We start from the raw sequence: 26,732 nt of genomic DNA, 5'->3' as shown, positions 1-26,732 counted from the left end.
TGATCATGGTTACTTATGCAGAGAAAATCATATGCATTTCAATACCAACCCTGCAGGCTCTCACAAGCCTTCTCCTTCAGCTCTCGGACCACTTGCAGGCGACTCTTATGGCGAAGAAATGCTGTTTTCTGAGAATCTAGGAAGATCATCTGACTTTTCTGAGCTGCTCATTAAGAAAATCAGAATGTGAAAATTAGTGCAAGAGAACCAGAAGAGCATTTTTTTTTTTTAACACAAGAAGTCTGAAGGAGCACAGTGTTTCAAACTCAGAAGTAAGGTGCAAAGCACAGAAAAGGACTCAAGCGCAAGGAAATTCAAAGCTTATAATACAGGAGCCCACCAAGCCAGGTGCACTTGGATGCAGAGTGAATTAACCTGCCAGACAAGCATTTTCTAGAACAAGAGTCTGTTTCTGACACAGGGAGAGCAGAAAGCTCTCTGGTCAAATCTCTTTACATTACTTAGGTTCAAATTAAAGACAAAAATCCCTCGACTCATAAAGCCTACTGCCCATAGCATGAAAGGGAAAAACAACCAATAGTAACCAACCACCCTTCCTGGATGGAAAGGAGAATACAGGTATCAAATCATATTTAAAAAAACCTACTCAAAAAAGCTTGTAAGACAGCCAGCCATTCTCTTAGTCCATAGCTCTGCTACCACATGTACTCTGGAACAAGGACTGTCCCCTGCTTTTCATGGACATACAGACACAGACCTCTCTGCAGTTTGTGACTGTGAGGTTTGGAAAAGCTCAAAAGGAGCTTGACTAAGCTAAAAAGAGCCCATGACACTGCAGGGCTTCAAGCTGCATTGAGTATAGCCAGATGCAGCTAAGTGGGCAGCATCAGTTAGGCAGAATCAAAGCATTCTTCTATACAGCTTCCAGTATTGGAGTGCTGTGACTACCCACAGAGCCAGTAAAGACCTTCTTCAGCCTCTATAGCATAGAGAAGTCTCCGATTCTTGCAGATTCACCTTCCAGAATAGCAGGTTTGAAGTTGGTCTCCAAGATATCCAGTCTATCATACTTGTGAATCTGGATCAGGGAGAGGAAACAAGGTATTATTTAAGATCTAACACAGATCCCATCCCTCTGTTCTTGCACACTAAAGAAATAGTTCCACTCTTGTTATTGTGCTCTGAAATGTCTTACCAGTCTTAAAGCCTCTTCCCAGAGTGCCCCTTCTAAGAGCAGGATAACAGCCTCTTCATAGTCCTAGAAAGAAAGAGCAACAGTGTACTGCTACTGATGCTAGTAATACACATTCAGGTAGCATCTATTCAGATGCACATTTCTATGAAGCAACACCACAGTCAGGACAGGAAAACACTACTGTGCCAGCTACTTTGAAGTGCTGACATTAAGAAAAAAAACCAAACACAAACTATGCTACTTCTCTGGAGCTGTCTTCTTTACTCCAGTCCTTATGCTTCAGCTCTCTGAGACAAAAGCTTCTCATACCAAAGCAGAGGCAGCTTCATGAGTGGAAAAACTCAGGGACACAGCATTCACCCACACCCTGCTCACTGCATCTGCTGGACCTGCTCTGCCTTCCCCAAGAGAGCCCATGGCACAGACTGTTTTGCTGTCAGCACGCACGGAGTCACATGTGGCCCAGGAAAAGAGAAAACACAGATGGATTACCTCTGATACAGGATATCACTGGGGCACAGACAGAAGAGTAATTACATTACCTGAGTATACTGCTCCAGGAGTATGGCTGCCTCTGCATACTTTCTCTGATCAACTAGTTTTCCTACAAGAAAAGGTAGAGTTCAGATTTTCAGAAGCAGCTGGATTTTTGTGCTACTAAACAACAAAAGTAGAGGAAAACCCCACTCATTGAAGCACTTTTTACTGGACAGATTCAGTAAGTGTGTGGGCAGGTAGGAAGAAGGGCTGCCTGATGCCAAGAATTCATTAACTTTCATCATCATCAGCCGTTTGCTTATGAAATTGCTGGTGCCCATCCCTCAAGACCTGCTGAAGAATGTTTTCCCCAAGTTTAAATCAAAAATAGTGAAGAGTCTCTTAAGCTGAGGGGGCCATGATGTAAAAAAGAAACCTTTTATAAAAGCTTCAGTGTACTGCAGCCTTGCTATCTGCACGGAGCACTTTGCCACCTGCTCTCTGTGGTATGGACAGCAACCACTAAGCTTGTGGGATTCAGGGCTTCTAGTCCCCTAGAGGTCACAACCAGCTTTGGCACTGGTTCATATCCTAGGATGCAAGGTAAGAGAGCAAGTGGTACGTAACACCAGAAAAAAAAATATTACCTAAGCAAAGCAATCTCGTCCAAGACAGTTTGTGTCTGCTCATTTTGCTAAACTACAGTTGTGATTTAAGAGGGGCACCAGAAAAAGTGTTAAAGGCAAGACATGAAGGATCCAAATCACATTAAATGACAGAAAAAGAAAATACTAGAATATCCAACTCTGGAAGACTACACTTCCAGGAACCACGTTCCTACTATGTAAGTGGGCCCTTCATAAACTCTGTCTCTGAGTAAGGCAAAAGTCAGAATGATGCTCCACTTCTCTTGCTGAAATACACGCCACGTCCAGAACACATCTCCCATGTGCAGTCTGATATGTCCTAGTGAGCACATATTCTTACGCCAGCTATCTTTTTCTCCAGCAGTAGAACAGCACGTAGCTTTACACAGATAAGTTAGTCATAGCTGCTAGCAGCCTTCAAGGAGAAAACATGAATTTTCACAGAATAATTCACAGAACTCTGAATTATCCAATAGCCATCAAGGTCTGTGACTAGGCAGAGTACTTATGTCAATCATGTCTAGAGGCCACAGTCATGTCAGTTCCAAGAATCTCCATTCCCTGAGGTTAACCAAGGAAACAATTTGGAATAGCAGTTTGGCAACTGGTTGCAAGGAAAAAGCACAAGAAGCAATCAGCATGGGGCAGCCAAGGCCACAGCTAGCTTGGCAATTCCTGAGTGCCTACCAGCTCAGCTCCAGCATCTTTTCGTTCCTTTGAGAAACAATAGTGATGTTCAATTGCCCAAACCCTTGGAAAACATACGATCTTTGTTTTCCCTTTAAGAAAAAGGCTACTGAAGACTGAGATTTTTGCTAAACTTCAGGGAAAGTCAAAATGAACCAACAATAGCAGCAGCCAGTTTCGCTCTGCACACTTGATCTCAAGGCCTACCTGCCATGCTCTGTGCTAGGCTGGACAGCTTATCCTTTGTGTAACCAAGCCGTGACGCCACGCACAGGGCTTGCTGCCAGCTACCACTGCTCTGAAAAGCATCAAGCGCTTTTGTAAAGATGCCAGCACGAGCAAATACCAATGCAGCCTGTTCATATAGCTGCTTCTGAATCAAGTACTCCCCATATGCATCGCTGATATCCTGCAAGAAAGGGACAAAAGAAAAATAAGAAATGACATGTAGAGTCAGTAGCATTCCTCCGTTAGTAGAAATTAAGTGCCCATCTACAAAAGCCTATTTCTCCCTCCCTCAAGGAACCTCCAGGCACAATATTCCTACCCCATTCTGAACTTTTTATCAAGCCAAGGGCTGATTAGCATATAGAGACATTTCACAGAGCTAAAGCAAAAGACATGGGGAGGTACCTAACTCACAAAGCCAAAAGCTGGGTAAACTACATATTGCAGGAAATCAGCCCCTTCTTCCCTACTCACATGAGCGGTTGTTAGAATGTCTCCCCGAACCAACATACTCCAGGAGTCAAACACTGGCACAAGGGAGGATGAAAGCCCTACAACTCTATAGGCACAAGCTGCTGTAAATCAATACCCTGAGATCACTATGCTATTCAAAGCTCACAGTCTCCATCAAGAAGGGGCGGGTGGATTTGACTGAAAGAATGCAGAAGAAAAAAGAACCATTCCCAGTGAGCCAGAGTTAGGAACAGACTTCCCACATGAGGAACGGGTCCCTTCTACTTTCATTGTGCTGCAAACAGGAGTTTCTGAATATCCCCTATTACTACTTGATCTACTTCTTTTACAAAGGCTTGTGTGTTGTGTATTTACAATACCTAAATGAAATTATATTAAATACCTTCATTTACGTTTTACCTCAGGCTTGGGCAAGCTAAAGCTCTTCAGTAATACTGAAACCAACAAGGGACACTACATGCTAGGAAACAGCACATCTGCAAGTGCTCCAAGCTCTATAGCACTCTTCTGAATAGTTTAACGATAACAAAGGTCCCCACATAATCTGCAAGTGCCAGACAGAAAGCTGGTATCAAAAAGGTCAAGAGAGGAAGAAAAGTCTTTCTGTGGTAACGGGAGTTCTCCAGCATACCACGAGTGCAGCAGTAACTGGACTCCCAGGTGCTCTCCTGGCCACATGATCAAAGAAGTAACAGCCACTCCTTTGATGACCAGACCTCGCAGGGTCAGTGCTGAGAGTCATTCCAGCTATTATCTCAGAGGAGGGTCTCAGACAACACAGGAATAGCAATGACCTGCAGAACCTGAATGCAGGCAGCTGCTGTCTCATTCCCTCCCTCACTCAATGTGCAAACGACGTGCAAACACATGTGTGAGAGAATAAAGAACTTGCATGCTGCAGTGTCACCTACTTACACACCTTGTACTCCTGACTGCTAGAGGGGTACAGCTTCAAGGCTTCACAATACTGATTCTGATCCTGCACCAAGTTCAGAAATTCAGAGAAGTGTTCAGGACCTGCAGAAATAATTTATTTTTCACAGTAACAAGAGAAAGCACATGGCTCTCATTGCTCCCAGCCAGACTGGGTTCATTGCGTTAGGAAGAAACTAGAGGTGCTTGGGTGAAAGAGCACAAAGCATCTATTGTACTACTGTAAAATCAGTGTTCACTTCCTTGAGGTTTGCTCCACTTTTGCCAGCAGTATTAACTGCGGACAAGTCACCTACAACAGGAACAAAACAAGACTCACACTTCATGATGAGAGTAAACATTCTCCCTGTGCTAAGCAACACTATAAAAAACATGTAGCAGAAGTAAGTATGTTAACCATGCACTACTGGGAGGGAAGATGACCTTGCGCAATCCTTCTCTTTCTTCAGCTATTTCCCCACAAAGGCTCTCCAAAATGGAAATGTTTCACTGCAGAATTTCTCCTTAGAGACACTGGGTATGCAGGACACCTACCACATTTGCTGAGGTGCCCAAGAGCTTTCGTGTATCTCTTCAAGTGTCTGTCTATTGTATATCGCTGATAATTGGTTTCCATTTTCCGGAGGGTATTTAAGAAGGGCAAGTATTCTTTTGGGTCCTACAAAGAATAATAAAAACTGCAGTTGAGCTAACCTGGTAATATCCATATTTGTCCCCATCTTCACCAACAGACAGTCCCACATTTAAAATTGTATAATAATACATTAAAAAGGCTTTTTTATTTTTTTTTTAAAAATTTAAGCCATCTTTAAGAATCAATTCTCTACATGTACTCTTCCCAGGAATGACTAACTTAAATTACGAGGCTCCCACATGGACTTCAGCACCTAAAGGCTGGTGACATTTAAAATTCAAGGCTATGTATCATACCAAATATTGCTTCTATTAGCTATTATCATGTATAAATTTGCAGCTGTAAAGCTGATCAACTTCCCCCACACCAAAGGTCATAAAACCTGTTAAAATGAATAGGGTGTTTTAATTGATGGTCATCAGGCTTTGCTGTAACATTAGGAAACCCTGAAGATCCTGATGAGCATTCAGATTTCAAATTAAACCTGCTGGAAGATACACACTATTATTGTGGCCACCACCAAATAAGCAAGAATCAAAAGAGTACAGAACTGCTAACGCAAGGCATGCGGTTATAACACTTCAGACCACAGTCCCTCCCTTCCTCAGAGCTACCTTGCTGTGTTGCTCTAGAAAAGTCCTATTTCACCTTGAGCACAAGCAAGTTTCCAAAGCTGTGCTCAGGAATTACTAAGGGATGCAGAGATATACCACCATCCCAGCACCAACCACATACAGGACTTCCGAGCAACTGAAATCCTGCCTGGGTGGAGAGCTATGACCAACAAAACATGTGGGCTGATCCACAAACAACAAAGAAACTCTGGGAAAGAAGAAAAGTAGTTCCTTGGCTGGAACTATAAGCCAAGACCTTTTGAGACTTTTCGGCCACCATGATGACTAAATCAAAGTCATACATCCCCAAGGCATAATCATACAATTCATTGACATCCACAAGGAAAAGCAGGTACTTCAGTGCTTCTTCTGCACTCACAGCTTTGACATCTGGAGTAATGCTTTCTGTAACAAGATAAAGAAGCATACTATCAGTTACACCACCAGCAGTGGAACCCTGCTGTAAGGAAGGCATGCATTATTAAGCACATTCTTGACACTGGATAGGGACCACCGAACTAATGGATTGTTCTGTCTTGCAGGTGAAGTTACTTTGCCTTTCCTGGAGAACTTCAAGGACAGTCTAAGCATAGTTAACTTGTGACGTGTGCAACAGTGACAAGTCAGAAGTATCAGCACAGAGTAAACGCAAAGTTTGCCAGTTCGAGATAGCAGGCCCCAGAATGGGAACTTCCTATTCCATGCTGGGATAACCAGAGTTCTGACTTGAAAGAGAGAACAGCTCTAACTCTGGGCTGTCTGTTGACACACCTAGATTAAAGGATGAGCTGAGGGCATGTACAGCAGTGTATCTTAGCTAATAGGCTGCTGTTCCATTAATACACAAGTTTCAAGTACATTTCTATTTTCTGGCTGACTCCGTGAACAGCCATCTTAAAATAATTTTCAGGGTGAACCATGCTAACAATGAAAGCTCCTGCAAACCACCCATTTTCAAAACTTTTGAGTTCCTGATACAACACCTCGAAGATCGTGAACCTTCTGGAGAGCAATTTCCAGTTCTGGAGGACTCTTCTTTACATGCGCTGTCAGTATTGACAGGCAGTATCTGAAGAAAAAAGAAGCAGTAAATGAAAAAGCAAGAAGGCAGAAACACTGCTTATTCCTATTTTAGCACACATTGTGCAAGTCCTAATTTACATTTTAGTAAAAAAAAACAAAACCAACTACTACTCAGGTATTTCAATCTTTTTAAAGGAACGCAGGAAAAACGGGAAGAGAACAGAATATACCAGAAAGGTTTTTCTACTCAGCATGTCACAAGACTGGAGGTGCGTTTTGAGTAGAATGAGCTTTGTTATCATGCCAGCTAGCATAATGGAGAGATAAAACATCTCTCTGGGAGCTCAGATAGCTGGACACAGTTTTCCAAATCAAATTTGTCATGAAGGTGGTCTTTATATAAAAGGAAAGCTTTCTAGGAGGTTATTTCCACTTTCACACATTTCACGTGTACTATTTCAAAATAGCTTTCCCAGCTAAGGGGATGGTTTGTTTTCCAAAACCATCTGCTGAAAAGCATCTAAATTTTCAGGGTTCAACAGGAACCCAACATCTGTTGCACCTCTTTCCACTATTTCATATATAAACTGCCAATGCTTGAACACTGCTTCACTAACCACTGTTATTATCCTATTTTCCTACCCTTTATCCTTGTCTGTTGTTGATTCATCCAAGGAGGATAGTTACCAAAAAGTTAATCATTCAGAAATGCGCAGCTGAAGGTTTACAAAAGTAACTCAGCTTCAAATATAACAGCTGAGATCTTTCCGAAAGGCCAGCTGCTCCAAAAAGCCAGCATCTCCCTGAGATGACAATCTTGCTCACGTGTCTCTGTCCCCTATGCCACACATACTGTTCCTAATTGTAAGAACAGTTAAGTAATACAGTGAGTGTATTTCTTAAACCCTTATAAGCATCCTGCATCTATTACTTTAATTCTTCTAGTAAAAAGTTGTTTTGCTATCTGTGGAATTAGTAGATGTTGTGGTTTTCAGGACAGCATCATCAACAGATGGAAGCTATGGCTACATAAGTCTTGTGGAGCACAGGCTCACCTCAGAGGATCTGAAGCAAAACAACTGATGTTAAGGACAGATTTGCTTTCTGCAAATGACTCACTAGAAATCTCTCTAATGGTTCCTTCAGCTATGGTAAGAAAATACTTACTTTTGAGGGTCAATGTGTTCCATGGCAACTCTCATCACATCACATATGAGGTTTACTTTTTTCTGATCAGGACACTGGCATGGTTGAGCATTACTGCTACCATTCAGAGATGGGTACATACTCTTCGTGAAATCTTCCTCTCTAAATAAAAACAGACAGCACGAATACCAGTATGGTTCATCACATAGCCCAGCACAGACAACAACATTAAGAAACACAAATGCATGCAGAAAATAACTACTCAACAAAATAGCTCATGTCAGTCAGTACTGACACACACAACCTGCCACACTACCAGAAAGCTCTCCGACATCTCTCATCCATCCCAATTGATTCTCAGCCTAGACAGGCATGGAAAAAACTGGTCAGAACAACTACTTTAGTTGCACAAAAAATCAGAAGGCAAGATTTTCAGAATACAGCTGTCTTCTCCTAAATCCATTATTCAGAGCACAGAATACTTCTGAAAATTTAGCCATTTGCTTTTATTTCTAGACAAAGATTTAAGGTCAGGTCAAAACCGAAAATAAAACAGAATGCCTAAGTGACAGCTCCAGCTCCTAAACAATTATTTACTTCAGCAAGCTTGAGAAGTCCTGAAGCTACCAATGCGCTAAAGCCTCTTGTCACTCAACCTTTGAGAAAGAAGTAAGGGGACTTGATTTGGCAATCTAAGCAAAATCTTATCTTGGCCTCAGGCTTCAGATAAGCAGTGCTGCCTTGCTCCTGTTTATGAAGGAACAAAACTTTCTCTGTTCACATTTACCCCTGTGCAGCAAAACAGAAGTCAAAGCAGTCAGATGATATATTAATCCCTTGCTGGAAAAATCTAATGGCTTCCTGCAAGCTGCAATTCCCAACAAGACACACTGACTGTCCCTGAAACTATTGAGCTTACTCAAGTCTTTATGATCTAACATGCCAGATTTCTGGCTCCTTGAGCCCAAACTTAAGAGCTGAAAATATTTTGACAAAATAAGGTACCACAACTGATTACATGCATGCTTCCATTTGCAGAATTATACTCACTTCAGTTCTGTAAAAAACAAGTTGATATAATTCACAGAATCTATTTGCCTGATAAAGGTTTCTGCGTTTTCCAGAAATACCTGAAATGAACAACAGCATTACTACCATTACTCTGAACAAGTACATTAAGTACAAGAACAAATTCAAAGACATTCTTCAAATGTACAAGATGAAGGAAATGCTAAATCCAGTCTGCCTGCATGAGGATGCAGCAGTGCAGAGCAGCCATCTCTGCCCAACGCAGAACTGACAGCACCACCTACTCTTTTGAGACCACTGTTCAATGTCAATGGATTCCAGGCTAGATGGAAACGGAAAACAACACAACAGAACTGGGCATACTTGCCTTGGGATTGTGGTCATAGAGAAGATTGAGGTTGATTCGCAGCTTTCTCATGCACTGAAAGGCTTCCTTGAACATAAGCCTGGAGGAATAAGCCAAGTGGGATAGTTTAGATAGTGGATAGGTGAAATACCTGCAAATAAAGGCAACTGACCAGAGGTAAGCGCAGACCCTCTGGGAAGGGAACAGCATAGGTAATTAGCTGTGTAGATTGCCTTCCAGAAAAAACGTGCAAGGTCAATCCTGTTCATTGCCAGCCTCTGCAGTGGGACAGACCAGCACGCCAGGTTGAGGAAGCAACGCAGGCCTTGCATTATTTTTTTCCCTCCCTTAAAACAGAGAACTAAATTTTAATCTAGTTGGTCCACTAGACCAACTTCTGTTTCAAACTTAAATGTAAATCAATTAAACAGATAAACAAACATGAAAAACAGCAACCTTCATCACAAAGTGACTGAGATGTCTGGAAAATGGAGCAGACAAAGATTTCTCCCACCTGCACAGTCTTAGCACACATATAAGCCCTTCAGTGGTGAAGTGAGAGGCACCTGCAACTGATGAAAGCTGGACTTCTAGCTGGTAGCCCCAGAAACAGTTTCATTCCCACTAATGAAGTCACTTCCTCTGAGTTTAGTTCCCTCCCTTCTCCAGCACAAAACCAGGACAGCCAGCCTCTAACAGCGCAGACTAGGGGAGGGAAGATCAGAACACACCAGTGCTATTTACCTGTCTAGCCACTTCCGAATCTGGGCAAGAACCAGAGCTCGGTGGTGAATAGTCTCCAGATTTCCTCTCGGCATCTGCAACATGAGATGACCACAATTACCTATTTGTAGTTACTCTGCCTACATTGAAGGCAATGGACTGGATAATTTTCTAGACCTGCCTGCTACTTGCAGGTGCACAGGCCTGTTTTTTCACTCCAAAGGTTATGCAATTTCTATGACTGTGGGAAAATATCTGAAAATTTTCTCAGCTCAGAAACATTCCTTCCTTCGGAGGCTGGACTCCACTCAACTAGGCAAGACGCAGAGCAGTCTGATCAAGCTTTCGGGTTAGCCCTGTTTTGAGGAGGATGTTGGGCTACATGCCTCCAGAGGTGCCTTTCAAATGACATCCTTCTCCATTCTGTGAACCTCTGCTGGTTCTGAAGAGCAACCTCAGCACTTCAGACAAATTTAGTGCCAAGGCTAGTGGAGAGCTGATAGCAAATACAGCAAGTACTTAGAGGTGTGCCTGAAATCCACTGTGAGAGGCCAGAATATATAGCACTGTGCTAGCTCAGATGTTAGGAATTTGAATAGTCCTTCCCAGCTCTGTACATACCCAGCTGCCTGTGCTGAACCTAACCCCCACAGGTATGCTCAAAATCCCTCTGTATCCAGCCAGGCAGCTTTGTGAGGCACGGTGCTGCAGCAGTACAGGGTAGCAGCTTTGTAGCACTGCCCACGCTGTTTGCAGTTTGGTCAGCTGCCCACTGAGACGGGCCCCCTACAACCCTTGATAGCAGACCTGAGGAGACAGAGGCAGAGCACTGACCTGCAGCACAACCCTTGTGTCCTGGGGCACAACAGTGATGATACGTGAACCTCGCTCCACCTTGCGCAGGGTCTCACTGTTGGGTGTAGCAGCACTGCTCAGGCCAGCCTGAAGGGCTGAAAACAGCATTATTTATCAGCATCCATGGCACACCGCAGCACAGTGCCCCATTCAGGTTTTCCTATGTGGCCCTGCAAGGTCGTACTGGACCAACTGAGTCAACAATACACGAGTGATCTTCAAAGGTTACAGACAGGAAGAGGACGTTTTAGTGCTAGGCACTGCTGTACACAAAGTAGAGAGATGTCACCAACACAACAGGATCACAAAGCTCAACAGACCAGATGAGAGAAGCACTGAAAGATGTAAAGGACCAATAAGCTGTCATCCTACGTTTTCCAGTGTGCTCGTACCTCTCATAGCTGGCTGCCACCAGAAACTCTTTTTACTGGGATCCTTTCTCTACCACACTCCTTCAAATAGCACATAGCGCTTTCTTTTTTGGATGTGAAGGGGAGGGAGAGAATGCAGGGCTAAGCTGTTGAAAACAGTGAAACAACAACAACTACAGGACAAATCCTGCTCCCTGGGATGAGGAAGTGATATACAAAGTCAGTTCCCTGTGCTCCTTGTTCTCTGATACATTTTTGAAAGCAGCTCTCTTCCTCCATCTCTTAAGCAGTTGTTCTGAGTGACCCAAATTCAGCAGGTTTGGATGTGAAAAATGGGGACATCTTGTGGTTCCAATACAATGGCCATGAGCTGCCAGCATCAGGCAGTCAGAGCTGGCGTTTACCTTTCGCTGACATGTTCTTCAAGCAGAAGCACTGACAGGTGTGGGAGTTGGTGGTCACCAACAAAAACTCATTGTATGTTGCAAATGAGGTGATGTTGGAAGCGACCTGTAGAAAAATGATGTAGTTTATTGCGTTATAGAGCAGAACCAAAAAGCTGCCTTTGGCAGAGAGAAAGGGTATGCAATGAGGGGCAAAAACTTTGGTACCTCAATATCATTAACAAAAAAACGGCATCGATCTGTGAGGCCCAAGATCATCTCCTGCAAAAAAAAAGATAATAAGTATAAGCTATCAGTGTCACAACCTCCAGTGTTGCGCAACACTGACTAGCACTGGATGGAAGAACCTTACATTAGGTACTAAGTACCTTATGTGAATTACTTAGAGAAGCTGGACAGGAAGTCATGCAACCTCTATACTAGAAGTGCTTGCTTAAATGTCTTTAAACACTTCTAATGGGAAACCCAGCTTGGTCTACCCTGTAACAGAGACTGCACAGTAACAAAATAGAAGCAGAAACCATGCCAGATAATTTAGTTTTTTATTTAGCAGCATTTGGTCCAAAATACCAGAGGAAAAGCACTAGTACAGAGCACAGCAAAGCAACTCCATACAGCATTCACCTGGATGCACGCTGAAGGAAACAAACTCTGGAACTACCAGCAAAAGAGCTAGTCGTTCCTTAAACTGTTCTAACTATCACGAAACCATCACCAATAAGAAACACCAGTAGTAGGAGATGTGCAGTAACTCAATGCAACCATATTTGCTAATAGGGCAAGTTCAGATAAAACAGAGCAAAATGTTGCTTTCAAAAAAAGCAGGGCAGTGACTGCTGGAAATTTTAAATCTGACATTTCTTGCTCTTCAATGACATTATTCATTGTACTCATAGAACAGGGAGATTGGATGTTAACTGCGAATCACAAGAAATGCTCTAGAAGACAGGGAAAGATAAGCTCTGAGCTCTGCATAGGGCCTTATGAAGACTGCAGTTAAGAAGCATCATTGGACCCTGGGCAGAGGATCATGGTGCACATACGACACAGAGAACAACCAAGTAGGGAACTTAATCTGCTCACAGTCTTACAGAGTCTTACTTACTTCACCACCGATCCTTGTGATAGAAGTCTGAACGCAAGGGTGGGGGAACTGAACACTAGAGCCACTGCTGGTCCTCCAGGGTTCAAGAACTGGAGTAGAAGCTTCTAGAGAGCAACAAAGATCAAACTGTTTTACAGCCAATCAAAGATTCAGACATTACAACTACATGACATGTATCTCAAGAAAACTGGAGCTGGGAATAAGCTATACTATCTGACAGACAGGAGAAATGCTGACACAAACAGAAGACCGGGACACAGCAGACAGGAAGATGGCAACTTCTAGGGGCTCAGCAGCACCTTTATTCCGCTGTAGAGAAGTGCCAAGGACATGGCAGTCAGTCAGCACTTCTGAAATCACTAACCAATCATTTCAAATCATAAAGTCTGAACTATGATTCTCAACATTAACTGCTTTCTGACACAAATCACCAGTTTGGGCCCATTTCTGGCAGCAGAGGGAGCATGAAAGGCAGGACCAACTACCAGCAAAAGTCATCTATGTCCCTGAAAGTCAACTCATGTCGTTAAATATTTTGAGAAATCTGTAGTAACTACACCCCAGACTCGATACTTTAATAGGACCCAGCTTACCCCAGTGGTATTTCAGGATCTGTCTATCAGCCAGCTGCAGAGCTACAGTTTTGGTCACCGGGCTGCAGCACAGGCTGATCACTTCCCCATCTACAGGCACAGAAAACCTGGAGCAAGACGCATAACATCAGTCACAGGAGATACACGTAACACCTAGACCTTGCATTTCTTGTGTCCAGATGGAAGGATGCACACCTCATGGGCCTTGTTCATGTAAGGATCTTCTGTAGTCTTTTCACACCTATGTAAGCTGACACTGGCAGCACAGAGCACTAGCAACTCCAGCCAGTAGGCATTTGCCTAACTGTGCTAGTCACTGTCTGCATTCTTACAGCACTCTGCAGAGCCCACACTTCTTTTGTTCTAATCTACAGTTCATATGCAAATCAGCCTGTCTTTGCTGTGTGACTGCTGTAGAAAACTACTCTCGGGATCCCTTTGGAAAGCAGATTTCTGTACCCCAGGTAACTTCATCTTGTGATCTGGTTTTAGTTCAACTGACTCCACAAAGCCCATCAGGTGAGGAGGACAGGAGTAACAAGAGCTACCAGTACCCTTCCGGACCTTAATAATGGTGGGCAATGGGTGGAATGGTGAAGTTCAGTATCCTGAGGGCATGGAATTCAGACAAAGGAACAGAGCCATCTGGTACTGACACAAGCATGCTAGCATACAGCCTCTTGTCAGGCTGGGTGTCGGCATTAGGACTACAGGCAAGTGCTGACTGGTATGCAGCTTCTTGGGCAGTTCAGTTCCCCTGCAGGAAGAGACCTGAATTCTCCAACCCACAGCCTCTGGGCTGCATGTCTACTGAGGGACTTAATTCCTTCTAGGCACTGTCCAGAGGTGCTCTCAGACTTCACCCACAACTGACAGATCTCTAGTACCGTAAATTCAGGCGCTCTTCTTCAGCTCCCGCTGCATAAGGCACTGCAGTCAGATGGTGAAGAACAGATTGAGCAGCATGCTGACCCTGACCAACCACCAGGAAGCTGTCATCTGGCAGCCAGGTGAGATATCGGAGCCCCAGAGGATTCATCACTTCATTGTTGTTGCTGCCCACATCAACTCTGTCACAAAATAAGAGAGACTGAGAAACAAACAGAACCTGATTTCAGTAGGCCACCTCACTGGAGAGGTGAAGGTCTTCCTAGGCATAGCCTGGCTGTTCAGATGCACAGCACGGCTAGAAGGGCTCCAATGCACAAACACACACCCAAAGCATGAATCCTGCCACAGGCTGGGCTGGAGATGAAGGATGAGACACAAGGAGCCCCATTTGTTTTCCCTAGGCAGTACTACTCCCAAGCCAACCATTTATGGGAACAAATCTAGAACAAGGTGGGTTTTTTTACCTTGTCATTATCTCTACCATGCAAGCAGCTCTGTTGCTCAGTGTGCTGTGATTGTGGGCCTCAGCACTGCACAGCCACTCCTTTGGCTCTGAGAGCAGGAGCACAAAGTGCAGCACCATAATACCAAGAGCAGCAGGCACAGGAAAGGCTACCTCAGTGCTGTCACAGACATAGTCACTGCTCCCACTAGATCAACTCCTCAGTCAAGCACTAGTTGCAGCCACAGTGTCAGCACAATGAAACCATGTTGTCTGACATCTTCAAAATCTTGAGACAAGTGGTCAGAGCTATGACCTCTAAAACATCCAGCCAGGCACCACCCTTTTTTCCCCCACTACAGCTGTACTAGTTCTATATTACCTGTACGTTTTATCCAGGTATGGTGTTTCCACAGCTACTTTAAATCCATTTCCACCCACAGCTCCAAACTTGACAGTGGGGTCATTAATTGTGCTCTGTCCTAGCAAACACAGAACAAAGCAGACTTTAGAGATCCTGCCGACAGAGCCCCTTCCTCTCCCATTCTTATCAAAAAGTGGATGCTACAGAAAACTATTATGAAAGTCATCCCTACATGTACAGCCAACACCTTACCCAGAGGAACACAGTTACCTTGTAATGTCACAGTACAAGACTCAGAGACAGTATCAACAGCCTTTGGTCTCACTGCATGCTGAATATTACAGCATATACAGGACTGCTTTGGGAAGTGCTGGGTGCCTCAGATAGACCCTAGGTAGCTATTTCCAAACATTTCCAGTGCCTAACAGCAACATGCCATCAGAACAGATTATACAAGATACCACTTGCTGCACTCTATTCAAGCCTAAGCTAGGCAGGGGGATCTTACCAGCATAAGCACACAGACAAGTGCTCAACGCTGCCTTCTTACAAAGCTAATGCACCCTCACAGTGCTCCTATGCCACACAGAGAACTGAGCTTGAGTCCACAGTTGAACCAGATGTATCTTGCTCCTGACTACTAATGGCTTGAGTGACCATCACCCTAGTAGTCCCCTGGGATACTGCTCTCAGAGACATAGAGTCTCCTTTAACAAGACAGTGCAACACACTCTCACCATATCTGTAGACAGAGATCTTGTTATCAGCATCCAGGATAGCCATGTCTCCACTACGTTTGGGATCTATGTGAAACGCAACCTGATTAACTGCCTGTTGGAGCTGGAGCTCATAGGTACACATGGGTGGAGGCACCACAGCATGCTGGAACGCTGTGACAAGCACCTTATCTGTGTAAGAAAAAAGGAGAAAAATCCAAGCTGTAACACAGTCCAAATGTTAGTGAGGCTCTTGTTAGATTCTTCACTGAAAGTAGGAACAACATTACAGGAAAATACAGTTGCTGTGCCCTGCTAAGGCACTCCATTGAAACACCACTGAAGCATCCATAAATTGCATGGTCCCCCTCACTAATAGCTTTGTAGAAACAGCAGCTAACAGAAGAACTACCATATCCCATCCAGCCTGCATCCAAGAGTCTACGCCACCCCTTCTGACCCTAGAGCTGCAAAGCAGTCCCACTGCTCACCTCCATCTATGACAGCCACTTTTGCCAGATGCTGGCTGTCTTCCCCCATTCCATGGTCTATGGTCCAATGCCAGTCATAGGAAAGGTAATGCCAATCCTGGCAGAGTACATGCAGTCTATATGGGTTCTCTCGGTCCCACAGCAGCGACACCAACTGATTATCCTTCAAGTTACCAAAATGTAGACTTTGCTTCAGGTACCAGTGATAGTTCCCTGTGGTCCACAGCTGAACTACAGAAAAACAAATGGTTACTACAGGCTATTACTTAAGACCCATCTCAAACCCTCCCCGTGCTCTAGGGTTGGGTTAAATGCAATGAAAATAATAGTTCTAGCCTACAGTCCATGGGCTGTGTCATACAACACCCAGCACAAGAAAACTTAACAACAGACTTCATGCAAAAGAGTCAATCCTAGAATTTTTTGAGCTCCCCTTGATAGAAGGCACCATGTTTTAGGAAGGGCTCACACCTTTAGCATTCCTTTAATACCACTTCCAGCTACAGCAGCCTGGAAGATGCTTTGAGCTCAGGCTCAAAGAACTACCAGTTCTTTCTGACACGCACAGGGGTCCCAAACTATAGGTAAGCCTCCCCAGTGTCTCCTAACTTGCAAAGGAATATCCGCTGCTAACCACATTTGCAGGCAAGTGTTAAGAGACAGAACCTCACATAGTGCTCTCACCGTAACTGTTTGGGTTGGCGTTTTCCACCTTCACATCTTCCAGCCATATAGCCAGGATTGTAGAATCTGCATTCCAAAGCAGTTCATTAACCTGCAGAAACAAACAGGGCTCTTACTGATATTGTTGCTTCTGTGTAGATGGAGTATGCTCCCAATTGGTTTGCAAGACCATGACTTTCTCCTTATTTTCAACAATATAAGGTCCATGGGTTAATACGGTAATGTAGCCCTCGTACTGCAAAGCTGCCGACAGCTGGAGTGAAGCATCCTGAAACAGAACCTGTCACATTGGTTCCACACAGCTGAAGAGGCAATACAACCACAAACACGACAGCAGTGTTCTCTTCGCTTTCCTTGGCACTGGGGAAGCACCTGCTCAGCATCCAAAGGCAAAACTGAAGTAACACCCTTGCAGTAGCTTCTCAATTCCCTGCTTTGGGATAATGTATGTATTTCACCCCACTCTTGCAACCGCCTGAACAGCATTTTTTAAGCTTTTGCCTTGTAGACAGCATACGGGGGCCAGAAGCACCTCAGAGCTACAATCCCTCTGTACTTGTCTCTGTACTATGGGCCTGCAGAGGGCATGCATCTTCTCCACAGGCTTCTTCACTGCTCACTTTTCAGGTCCCTTTTTCCATTAGGGCCAGCACTAAGTTTTAAGTCAAAAACTTCCTCCTAGAATCTGGAAAAGATCTAGTCCTCATCTCCATTATGCTCTTATCAAAGAAGCTCAGACACAGCACTTACTTTGACCTGTCCTTTCTGGAATGGGAGGGTGAACTCCCCATGAAGAAGTCCATTCTTCTCTAAGAAAACCACATCATGTCTGTTGGGTTTTTCTTGTGTGGATGCTATTAGGTTTCCAGAGGGCCTTAAAAAAAGAGCCAAATGAAAAGTAGTTGCTCACATAATCACTAACTGTCCTTTTAAACACCAATCATCTCACATTTTCTCCAGAGACATGAAGAAAAGGGCAGCAAACGATGTGTTTTCCTCAGCCCTGTTCAGACAAAGTCATAGGTCCAGCACAGACATTTTCCAGGGCTCACGACATCCTCAGGTGACCAAGTAAATGTCAGCACTGGCAAAGGACCAGTAAGATTCCTATTTATACAATTGAGTCCAAAAACACTTGACATTGAGACTATGACAGAGAATCTATCCCGTTTTCCCACATGTAATGCAAATATTAGGCTTTTCAGGGTTTAAACGGCTACTCTTCCTCATGCTGGATCAGAAGGAAGCTTTCTTCGAGTTTTTGGGAAAAATAAACAAACACAGGAGAAATTAAATTGATGCTGATCAAAGACTGTGACCAGGGAATGAAAAGCAACACTCTGCTACCAGCATGCAGATTGCTTTGCTACTCACTTCCAGGACAGTGCTTGTTCTAATCCTGAGATAGGCTCACTTGTTGACTGCAGCACAAGCTCTCTGCTCCATACTCGGACCTTCCGAGCACCTACAGGTTGAGAGAGCAATGAGAGAAAGGTGTAAGAAAGGACTGGGAAGAGACTTTTCTCATTTTATACAGGCAGGAGAGCAAGTTTTGATGCACATGAATGAAAAGCAGATTTCTGTTCTACACCTTACGGGGTAAGAACTTATTCTATCTCATGCAGTTCTCCCATAGCAACTGAGTGACTCTAAAGGAACCGAGTATGAATTTCAGTCTGATGTAGCTCAGTCATAGCCATTTCCCTCTCCAACTGTCACCATAGTAATGTTAAAATCTCCCTGTAAACGCCAGATCCTCCCTAATCTGAAGTACTGAAGGTAAAAACCCAAACTAGTGGAAGAGCAGCGCAGTTTGGTGCAGTTCAACATGCTGACCAATACGTTTAAAATGCTCAGCCATATTTATCATGGAAGACATCAATTACAGTCTTAGAAGAAATGTATGTGCTCATCACCTCTTTGGCTTTAGGGCAAAACCTAGGGAAAAGTATTACCAGTATTTAAACAAAAGTGTGCAAGGCCAAAACTGCTGGTGTGAGGGACAGTCGGTATGGCAACCCAAACAGATTCATCCATTTGGTACTGAGAGCCCATAAGTGATTACTTAGAGCTTGAACAGTGATTTAACACTGTTGAAAGACACAGTTCAGATAGTAACTACTCAGCAGTAACCTCTCCTGGCTTCTCACTGGAGCGAAAACCAAACTGCAAAGAAAGGTTCAAAAGATCACATCTATAAAATGCCTCTGAGAACATCAAAACAGAGAAAAGATCAATTCACTAGCTCAACTCACTCTTGCTTTAAATGGCCAAGAGACGACAAATACCAGCAAGTTCTTGCCCTACCTAGTTTCTGCATAAGAAGACTCTTACACATGTTGGCATTTCAATTAAGTTTGGTCTTGTACCTGTCTCCGGACAGACAGCGCTCACTGCAACAAACTGCCCATCTCCTCTCCAGGTCACCCGAGGCCTGCCGTCATCCCAGACTGAAGTAGGTGACACTTCCTGAAGTCACACAAAAGAAAGTTGCATCAAAGCTTGGGAATGCAACTGCTGCCTTTGTCTAAACAGACTGCATTGCTAAGCCAGCTCTTTCAAAAGCCTTGGCATGAAATCAATCCATTAAAAAGCTGTCAGGCTGCAAAGTTAAAAATTCATTACTCAGAATGTTATTTTAGGAAATACTAGAATTAAAACTGCCTGTAAATTCAATCTGCTCCTCCTGGAAGTGCATATGACTATTCACATGATCACATGCCATCCTTTCCCTCCACCAGGGTCTCTGCTTATAGACCAGCTGTACATAAGCTGGACAGAAGGATGAATGAGGGTTTGTTCATGACTGATGACTGGAGTTACAATCCCTTGAAGGAGAAAGGTATACCATCCAGACAGTCTGTATGCAGACAGAAGCTGGGACGAGAAGTAATGTTCTTCAAGGAAAACAGGTTCTTAGCAGAACAACACAGGAAAAAAATAATCTCACCAGAATACACACAGAGAGGCAGCTGTTCAAAGGTTCAACTTTGTCAAACTAGGCATATTTTTCCCAGATACAGCCAAGCCTCATCCTGTCCCTCCTAACAGTAAAGCTGAAACAGGCCACATTTATGTCTCTCTACTCTAGCCTGCCAGGCTTCAGCAGGACAGTTTTAATTTTGAAACTTAAAACACAAGAAGAAAAATCCAGCAGTGGAGTGTTTTTAGCTACCTGACTTTTCACCAAATAAAAAGTACAGAGAATAAGACACAAACAAGGGAGTGCCAGGCAAAGGAACAAAGAGCTAACATATGCAGGCAGCTGCCTCACATGACTGATGATGCTCAGTAGCCCATATCCTTCTACTCTTGCCTTCTGGGAGCTCCTCTCAGCCAAACTTTATGCTGCATCTCTTAGCCATATGAACGCTTTAGTATATAGCACATATTCAGCAAAATATGTCATGCTGGTTTAAGGGTGGCTTTACCTCTGCCAGTACTAGCACTTGCAAATCTTGCTTTGAGCTCTGTATGAACAGTCCTAAGTATTGAAATAGGAGGAAGATAAAAATGCTGGATTTTGGGTAACAACAGAAACAAACAGATGAAGCCTATGAAGGTGGTGGCAAACTGGCACCGCAGCAGTAACAGAAACTCTCTTTATACATGTTTTCCCAGAGACAGCATAGGCCCAACATAAGAGAACCAGTATAATACCGTCTGTTTGCGATGCGCTGCCTGTTTTCCCTCTGATCCATGGAACTGTGTCTCCTTTTTACCCCAGCCAAGAGCAACAAACTTTCCTGAAGAAGAAATAATCACTGCAGTGGAAGACTACCATACTGTGCAGAACAATGCTGTAAAACACAACCACAGGTCCAAGCCACCCACACCTTCCATCCAAGTTTAATTCTAAAGATCTGCAGGAAATTTACATAGCCCAGAAAGCTCTTCTTGTACAGGGAAATTACTTGAATATAAGCTAACACGTGAAATACTGGCATCCCTCTTCAGCTGCATTACAGTCTAAAATGTCTCCAGGGGCCCAGTAAGTGCTCAGTTACATTTCTTTACTTGCTACATGCTCACAATGCACCAATGACATCAGTTTGAACAACTTCATTTCAGTGCACCTCTTACCTTCCCCAAACTCGACTTGGTGGATTTGCTTCTCGGTAATTGGTTCAAAATCCCTCGTCATCATGATAAGCATTTGCTGACCTGCAGGGCAGACATTACATACAGTATTGGTAATGGTATCTTCGGCAAATTAGAACTCAGTGTTCTCCTGTGTTGTCCTATTGTTCTGTCATGGACTTGAATATAGCAATACTTCTAATGGTAATATGGTATTAAAGAGAACACATCCTTCAAAGCAGAAAATCTCAAACTGGAACAGAAGAACACTTTCAAATTTCTCTCTTCAAAAACATGCCTCCTGGCCTAACGTTAAAAAGTTCTTTCCACCTCCAAAATAAGTACCTGGCAAGGGTACTTGAAGGTACCCTCGTGTCCTTGAGTGACAAGAAGGATTTATGAAGGCGAAACTACACCTGACCATCCTGATAGCCTTCTACAACAAGGTAACTGACTTGTGGATATGGAGAGACCAGTATGTGTCATTTATCTTGATTCTAATAAGGCTTTTGACACTGTCTCCTATAACATCATCATAGACAAACTCATGAAGGATGGGACAGGTAAAAGGACAGTGAAGTGTACTGAAAGCCAGCTGAACTGCCAAGCTCAGAAGCTTGTTATCCGTGGCAAAAAGTGCAGTTTTAGGTTAGTCACCGGTGGTGTACCCCTGGGCACTAGGGCAAATGTTTAACTAATGACGTTGTGGATGGGACCCTCAGCAACTTTTAGATGTCAGAAAACTGGGAGGAGTAGCAGGTACACCAGAAGGCTGTGCTGCTGTCCACAGGGACTTTGTCATGTAGGTGAGATGGGCTGTCAAGAACCTCATAAAGCTCCATAACAGAAAAAGCCATGTCCTGCTCCTGGAAAATAATGATCTCGGGCACTAGGACAGACTGAGAGCAGCTTGTCAAAAAAATGACCCATGTGTCCTAGGGGACACCAAGTTGAACATAAGCCACCGGCATGCCCCTGCTGCATAGGTGACCAACAGCATTAGGAATATTGCCAGCAGGTCCTTTGCTCAGTGCTGGTGAGACATGTGTAGAGTACTGACTCCACGTTTGGGTTCACCAGTACAAGACAGACAAGGACATGCTGGCATGATTCCAGCAAGGGGTCACCCAGATGATTAAGGGCTTGGAGGATCTGTCACATGCGGGGAGGCTGAGAGAAGTCAGACTGCTCTGGAGAGAAGGCTCAGGGGGAATCTCATCAGTATGTGTAAGTATCTTATGTGGGAGGGGGAGGTGGGATACAGTAAAGCAGACAGAGTCAGACCTTTAGTGGTGCCAACTGACAGCAGAACAGGCAAGAGGCATGAACTAAAATACAGAAAATTCCATTAAAAGATAAGAAAATAATTTTTTTGTGAGGGTGGTCACAGACAGGAACAGGGTGCCCACAGAGACTGAGGGGTCTCCATTCTTGGAGATATACAAAACCTGAGTGGGCACAGTTCCCAGCAGCTTTCTCCAGGTAACCTGCTTTGAGCAAGGGGATTGGAATAGATGATCTCCTGAGCTCCCTTTCTACCTCAAGCATTTTGTGATTATGTTTTGCTTGAGATCAATTTTATTTTCTAGCTGAGACATTTATAGCTAAGTTGAGCCTGTGACATATATATCTCCTATGAAAGGACAAGAAACAGGTTTTTTGTTACTGAGAAATCAAATGGGGATATAAAGCAGGATTCTTTACGTTTTAGAGGCAAGATTAATATACTTCCTTGGAAGATCTGAAAGACTAATTATTATTCTATAACACTCAGCTTTTTGGGCCTGAACAGCTTCTGCTTGGATCACCAAAGCACCTCATGGATCATGAAATGAAATCTCATATACAGGGTCCAGTGGTTTTTTTTGTCTCTCTAAGTCCTAGTCCAAATTTCATAACTTCATATTTTGCTGCTTCTATCTTAACTGTGCTTTGCATTTTGACACAGGAAGTCTCACTCCTAAAGGCAGAAACCTTACAAGCTGTTGTTGATACCTGTTGCAAGCAAAACAAGCTCTTGGTCAGGACTCCAGCTCATGGTGCTCAGACCGCTGTCCACACTGCCAACACATTCCACCTGTAAGACCAAAATAAGATCACAAAAGTGCAGGAACATCAGTGCTGCACCAACCCAGCACAAAAGCAATCAGTCACCAAGGCAGGGAAATCCTCCCCTACTTAGAAAAGTCACAAGTCTTACTCTACCCTTTGTGATGAATGAAACAAAAGAAACATTTCTAATGAAAGATGGTTCCAGAATGTTTACGTATGAGAGTGCAGATAATCTAGAGATTAACATCTTCTAACATACGTAGTTTTAACAGGAGCTTTATCCTGCAACTCTCAGTTTTATGTATAGTATTAATACAAATATTGCCTGATTACATCTGTGGTTACATTGGTAAATATACTGAAGTCACAAAACACAGACATACGGTTCTTACCTAGATAACTCCAACACGCAGTTAAGGGACACTATATCCATTAAAACTCTGATCAGCTTGTGCATGCTGAACTTGACAATTGTATATAACTGCACTAACTTCAAACTTTATGAAAATATGTGCCAGTTTTACTGGGTCACCATGATTGTGTGAGCAATAGCAGTGGGAAGAGAACTTCTGTCATGCGTTGTTATCCTGATTTGCAAAAGGCATGGAACAGAAGAATTAAGATAAATGGCAAGATGGTGCCATTCAAGGAATAAAGCTTGGCTGTCAGAATCTTTTCAGGTAAACAAAGCGGCACTGGGCACCTGGTGGGCAGAGTAATCATCACGCACATGCTAAGGGTTTAGAAACAAGTAGAGTTATCTTGACAACTTCTTTCTTCGTGCCCAGACGGCACCAAAAGAACACAACTTTAAAACTGGAAAGTAAGCCAAAAAGGCTTGAAATAAAGGATCTGAAGTTAAACCTCAACTCTGACCCATATATCAGTGCAAGAAAAGTCTCACATATCACACTTTTTGTTAATCTCTATTCCCTTATGACATGTTTTAAGTTGTAATACAGGACACATTTTTCAGATACAGCTGATTGTATATTTAAGTGGTATCTGCAAATCAAACCAAATCAGGTGAGCTGCAAATAACCACAATGTGACAGCTAAGCCAGACAGACCACTGTCATCTCACGCCTACCTACACCTGCACTGTTGGGCTACTGCTGTGGAAGTTGATGCAGATGAGGGTGCTGCTGTGGTGTTTAACTGTCTTACTGAAGATTGTACAAATCTTACACCAAGAAAGGAAGAGAAAGCAAGCATCTCAGTTCCTGCCATATTTACTCAGCTATTTTGGTTTCCCTTTAGTGGTTTATAGGGCTTTTTTATTCTAAATGTTGTTCAATCCACAACGCACAACACTTTCTCCTCTATTCAGTTAAGTCTAGTCAGCATGATGTTCTGTATTAACTGATAATAATAAAAAGGTAGCTACACTGTGAGTTATGAATGGATTACTTTATTCTGTACCTAGTCTCAGCAATACCCTATTTCTGCAAGATTGTCCAGTGGATCCCATGTTGCTGGGTGTGTGCCAACAGCCCCCTGAGGAAACACACAGGACTAAGGCTGTGGACAGGCAAGCCACTGTTTCTATTTCAGTTCTTTTATGGAGTGTATATTCTGTCCTTAATCGTGCTCAAGGTTCACACAAAAATCAGTTCATTTGCCCAGAAAAGGTGGACTAACCACAGCTCAGTAATAAACATACAACTGCCCACGAAGAAATGAAAATAGTGTAATCTTTTCCTTTGAAATCCCTCAGTATTGTTGTGTCTTTCCTGCCACATTACCTGCTTCGTGCTGAGATTGCACAGTAGGATGTCTCCAGCTGCTGTAGCAACACACACGCACTCCTGCTCTGGAAGATCTTCAATACCCACGATGCAACCACTTCCATCTTCAGGCATGAAACCTTCCGCAGTCAAGGAAATTTCTCTTGTCACCTTGACACAGAGACACCAAAGACTTATTAACTACACATCAACTCACTGGGATTTTTTCAGAAATGACACAGTAACATCCATAAGTATATTTCATCCTACTGCAATTACATGATGTATCACACAGCAGAAGTGAGTATGTGAATGGCACCAGGAAACAGCCAATGTGTAAGTACTTATTTTCACTTATCCACAGGAAACTGTGATGGTCCTCTTATGTTAAAAGTGTTAGACAGACAATGAGAAAACTCACATAAGGGAGCAAATAATAAATGGCAATACTACAACTTCCAATTTGTCTTGCTAATCATCTTTCAAGCCCTTTTTCATACTTCACATAGTTTCAACATTAGGAGGAGAATGGGCAGCTGCTTAAAGCGTCCTAATGCTTTTAAGAAGTTATTCAGACTTTACAGACACAGCATAAGAAAAAAAAATTCAAAGGAAAACCATTTGGATGTGCATTCAGGTAAAGCAAAACAAGAAAGTTTTAGCTAAGATAGCTCTCCAGCTTAGCTGCATGAATGTTTTACACATCCAGTCATCAGGGAAAAAAACCCACAGTAATAAAGACCTGCAATAACCCCCCCCCCAAAAAAAAAACCCAAGAACAACACAACAAACCAGATAACAGAAAAAGAAGCTGACATATTTAGCAGCTTCATATAGGCTTCAGATTTTTTTTAATTCTGAAAATATTTTAGTCGATAGCCTTCACAAACTGACCACAATGAAGATTTTCAGAAAACAACCTTCTTTAAAAATGAGACCCCAGGAAAGCCCAAGAGCTCTTCTGTCAGCTAACTTCAGAACTGAACACAGTGAAAGAATCTGATGCCTAAGAGTCGCATAGTGTGTTCCCAGAGAAGAAAATGCAACCCAGCTCTCACAGGAATTCATGGCTCAATAATGTTTTTTTTTCTTTAGAGAAAGAACTGTGCCCACCTTGAGCACAGTTTCAAAACCTTCCTCGTGTTCTCTTCACTATCCCTTTGCCTGTTTATTTGTTTTGTGAGTTGTGTCTCCGATGCAACTGTTTACCAGATCATGCCTAAGACTAAACCACAAGAATGACCCGCATCAAATACACCCACCCCCTCGGAGGCAGGTTTGTACTTCAGAAGCACAGCAAATCTCTAAGATCACAGCCTCACGGCCAACTTTTTAGGCACCACGAGACAGCAGCAAGCGGGGGCCGGGAGTAGCACGACGCTCCGAGACCCCGCAAACGCCGCTACGAAGAGGGAGCCCTGTCAGAGGGCAGCCGCCACCCGCCCTGAGGCGAGCTGCCGCCGGGCACCGACGGAGGCCCAAACGCTTTATTCCAGCTTTGCAACGGGCGGACCCAAGCCTGACAGGCACCGCCACCCTCCCTCGAAGCCACAGCTCTGCACCGAGCCTGACAGCGACAAGGCGGCGCGGCTCCCGCTGCGACTCTCACCGAGTCCCCGGCGGGGTCCAGCTCCAGAAGGCCGTGCTGGGAGCCCACGAGGACCGTGCCGAGCTCGGCCGTAAGGCAGAAGCACTGCGGGGTGCCCGGGGCGGCGGCGGGGCGGCACCCGCCGGAACGCAGCAGCCGCAGGTTCCTCATGGTGAAGTGATGCCGAGCAGTGCCGCGCCGCTCACGGCGCCACCATCTTCTCAGAGGGGCGCGGAGGCGCCGGCGCATGCG

The 26,732-nt window shown here is 43.8% G+C and overlaps 1 protein-coding gene across 3 annotated transcripts in view; it reads right to left on the bottom strand.

Annotated features, from left to right (window-relative positions):
- ELP1 (elongator acetyltransferase complex subunit 1) overlaps window positions 1-26,729 on the bottom strand; it is a 31,433-nt gene extending 4,704 nt beyond the window's left edge. The window contains exons 1-31 of one of the 3 annotated variants that reach the window (XM_054186026.1): window positions 26,502-26,729; window positions 24,911-25,063; window positions 23,109-23,190; window positions 21,117-21,197; window positions 20,694-20,779; window positions 19,403-19,502; window positions 18,408-18,498; window positions 17,784-17,907; window positions 17,034-17,124; window positions 16,350-16,580; window positions 15,880-16,050; window positions 15,161-15,260; window positions 14,333-14,515; window positions 13,446-13,552; window positions 12,853-12,956; window positions 11,955-12,008; window positions 11,748-11,853; window positions 10,952-11,067; window positions 10,139-10,212; window positions 9,416-9,494; window positions 9,070-9,149; window positions 8,041-8,181; window positions 6,834-6,919; window positions 6,107-6,255; window positions 5,137-5,260; window positions 4,589-4,686; window positions 3,175-3,376; window positions 1,699-1,760; window positions 1,157-1,219; window positions 979-1,039; window positions 50-163 (exon numbers count right to left, since the gene is read on the bottom strand). In XM_054186026.1, coding sequence (XP_054042001.1) covers window positions 50-163; window positions 979-1,039; window positions 1,157-1,219; window positions 1,699-1,760; window positions 3,175-3,376; window positions 4,589-4,686; window positions 5,137-5,260; window positions 6,107-6,255; window positions 6,834-6,919; window positions 8,041-8,181; window positions 9,070-9,149; window positions 9,416-9,494; window positions 10,139-10,212; window positions 10,952-11,067; window positions 11,748-11,853; window positions 11,955-12,008; window positions 12,853-12,956; window positions 13,446-13,552; window positions 14,333-14,515; window positions 15,161-15,260; window positions 15,880-16,050; window positions 16,350-16,580; window positions 17,034-17,124; window positions 17,784-17,907; window positions 18,408-18,498; window positions 19,403-19,502; window positions 20,694-20,779; window positions 21,117-21,197; window positions 23,109-23,190; window positions 24,911-25,063; window positions 26,502-26,729 — 3,541 coding nt within the window. Of the gene's footprint in view, window positions 1-49; window positions 164-913; window positions 1,040-1,156; window positions 1,220-1,698; window positions 1,761-3,174; window positions 3,377-4,588; window positions 4,687-5,136; window positions 5,261-6,106; window positions 6,256-6,833; window positions 6,920-8,040; window positions 8,182-9,069; window positions 9,150-9,415; window positions 9,495-10,138; window positions 10,213-10,951; window positions 11,068-11,747; window positions 11,854-11,954; window positions 12,009-12,852; window positions 12,957-13,445; window positions 13,553-14,332; window positions 14,516-15,160; window positions 15,261-15,879; window positions 16,051-16,349; window positions 16,581-17,033; window positions 17,125-17,783; window positions 17,908-18,407; window positions 18,499-19,402; window positions 19,503-20,693; window positions 20,780-21,116; window positions 21,198-23,108; window positions 23,191-24,910; window positions 25,064-26,501 lie in introns of those variants that run through there. The other 2 variants (XM_054186027.1, XM_054186028.1) reach the window with 2 other exon arrangements.
- Between the last annotated feature and the right edge of the window lie 3 nt (window positions 26,730-26,732).

This window comes from Rissa tridactyla, chromosome Z, assembly GCF_028500815.1.
Source record: "Rissa tridactyla isolate bRisTri1 chromosome Z, bRisTri1.patW.cur.20221130, whole genome shotgun sequence".
Lineage (NCBI taxonomy): Eukaryota > Metazoa > Chordata > Aves > Charadriiformes > Laridae > Rissa > Rissa tridactyla.
The sequence above is the reverse complement of the archived record's forward strand: the minus strand, read 5'-3'. Positions and strand labels throughout refer to the sequence as shown.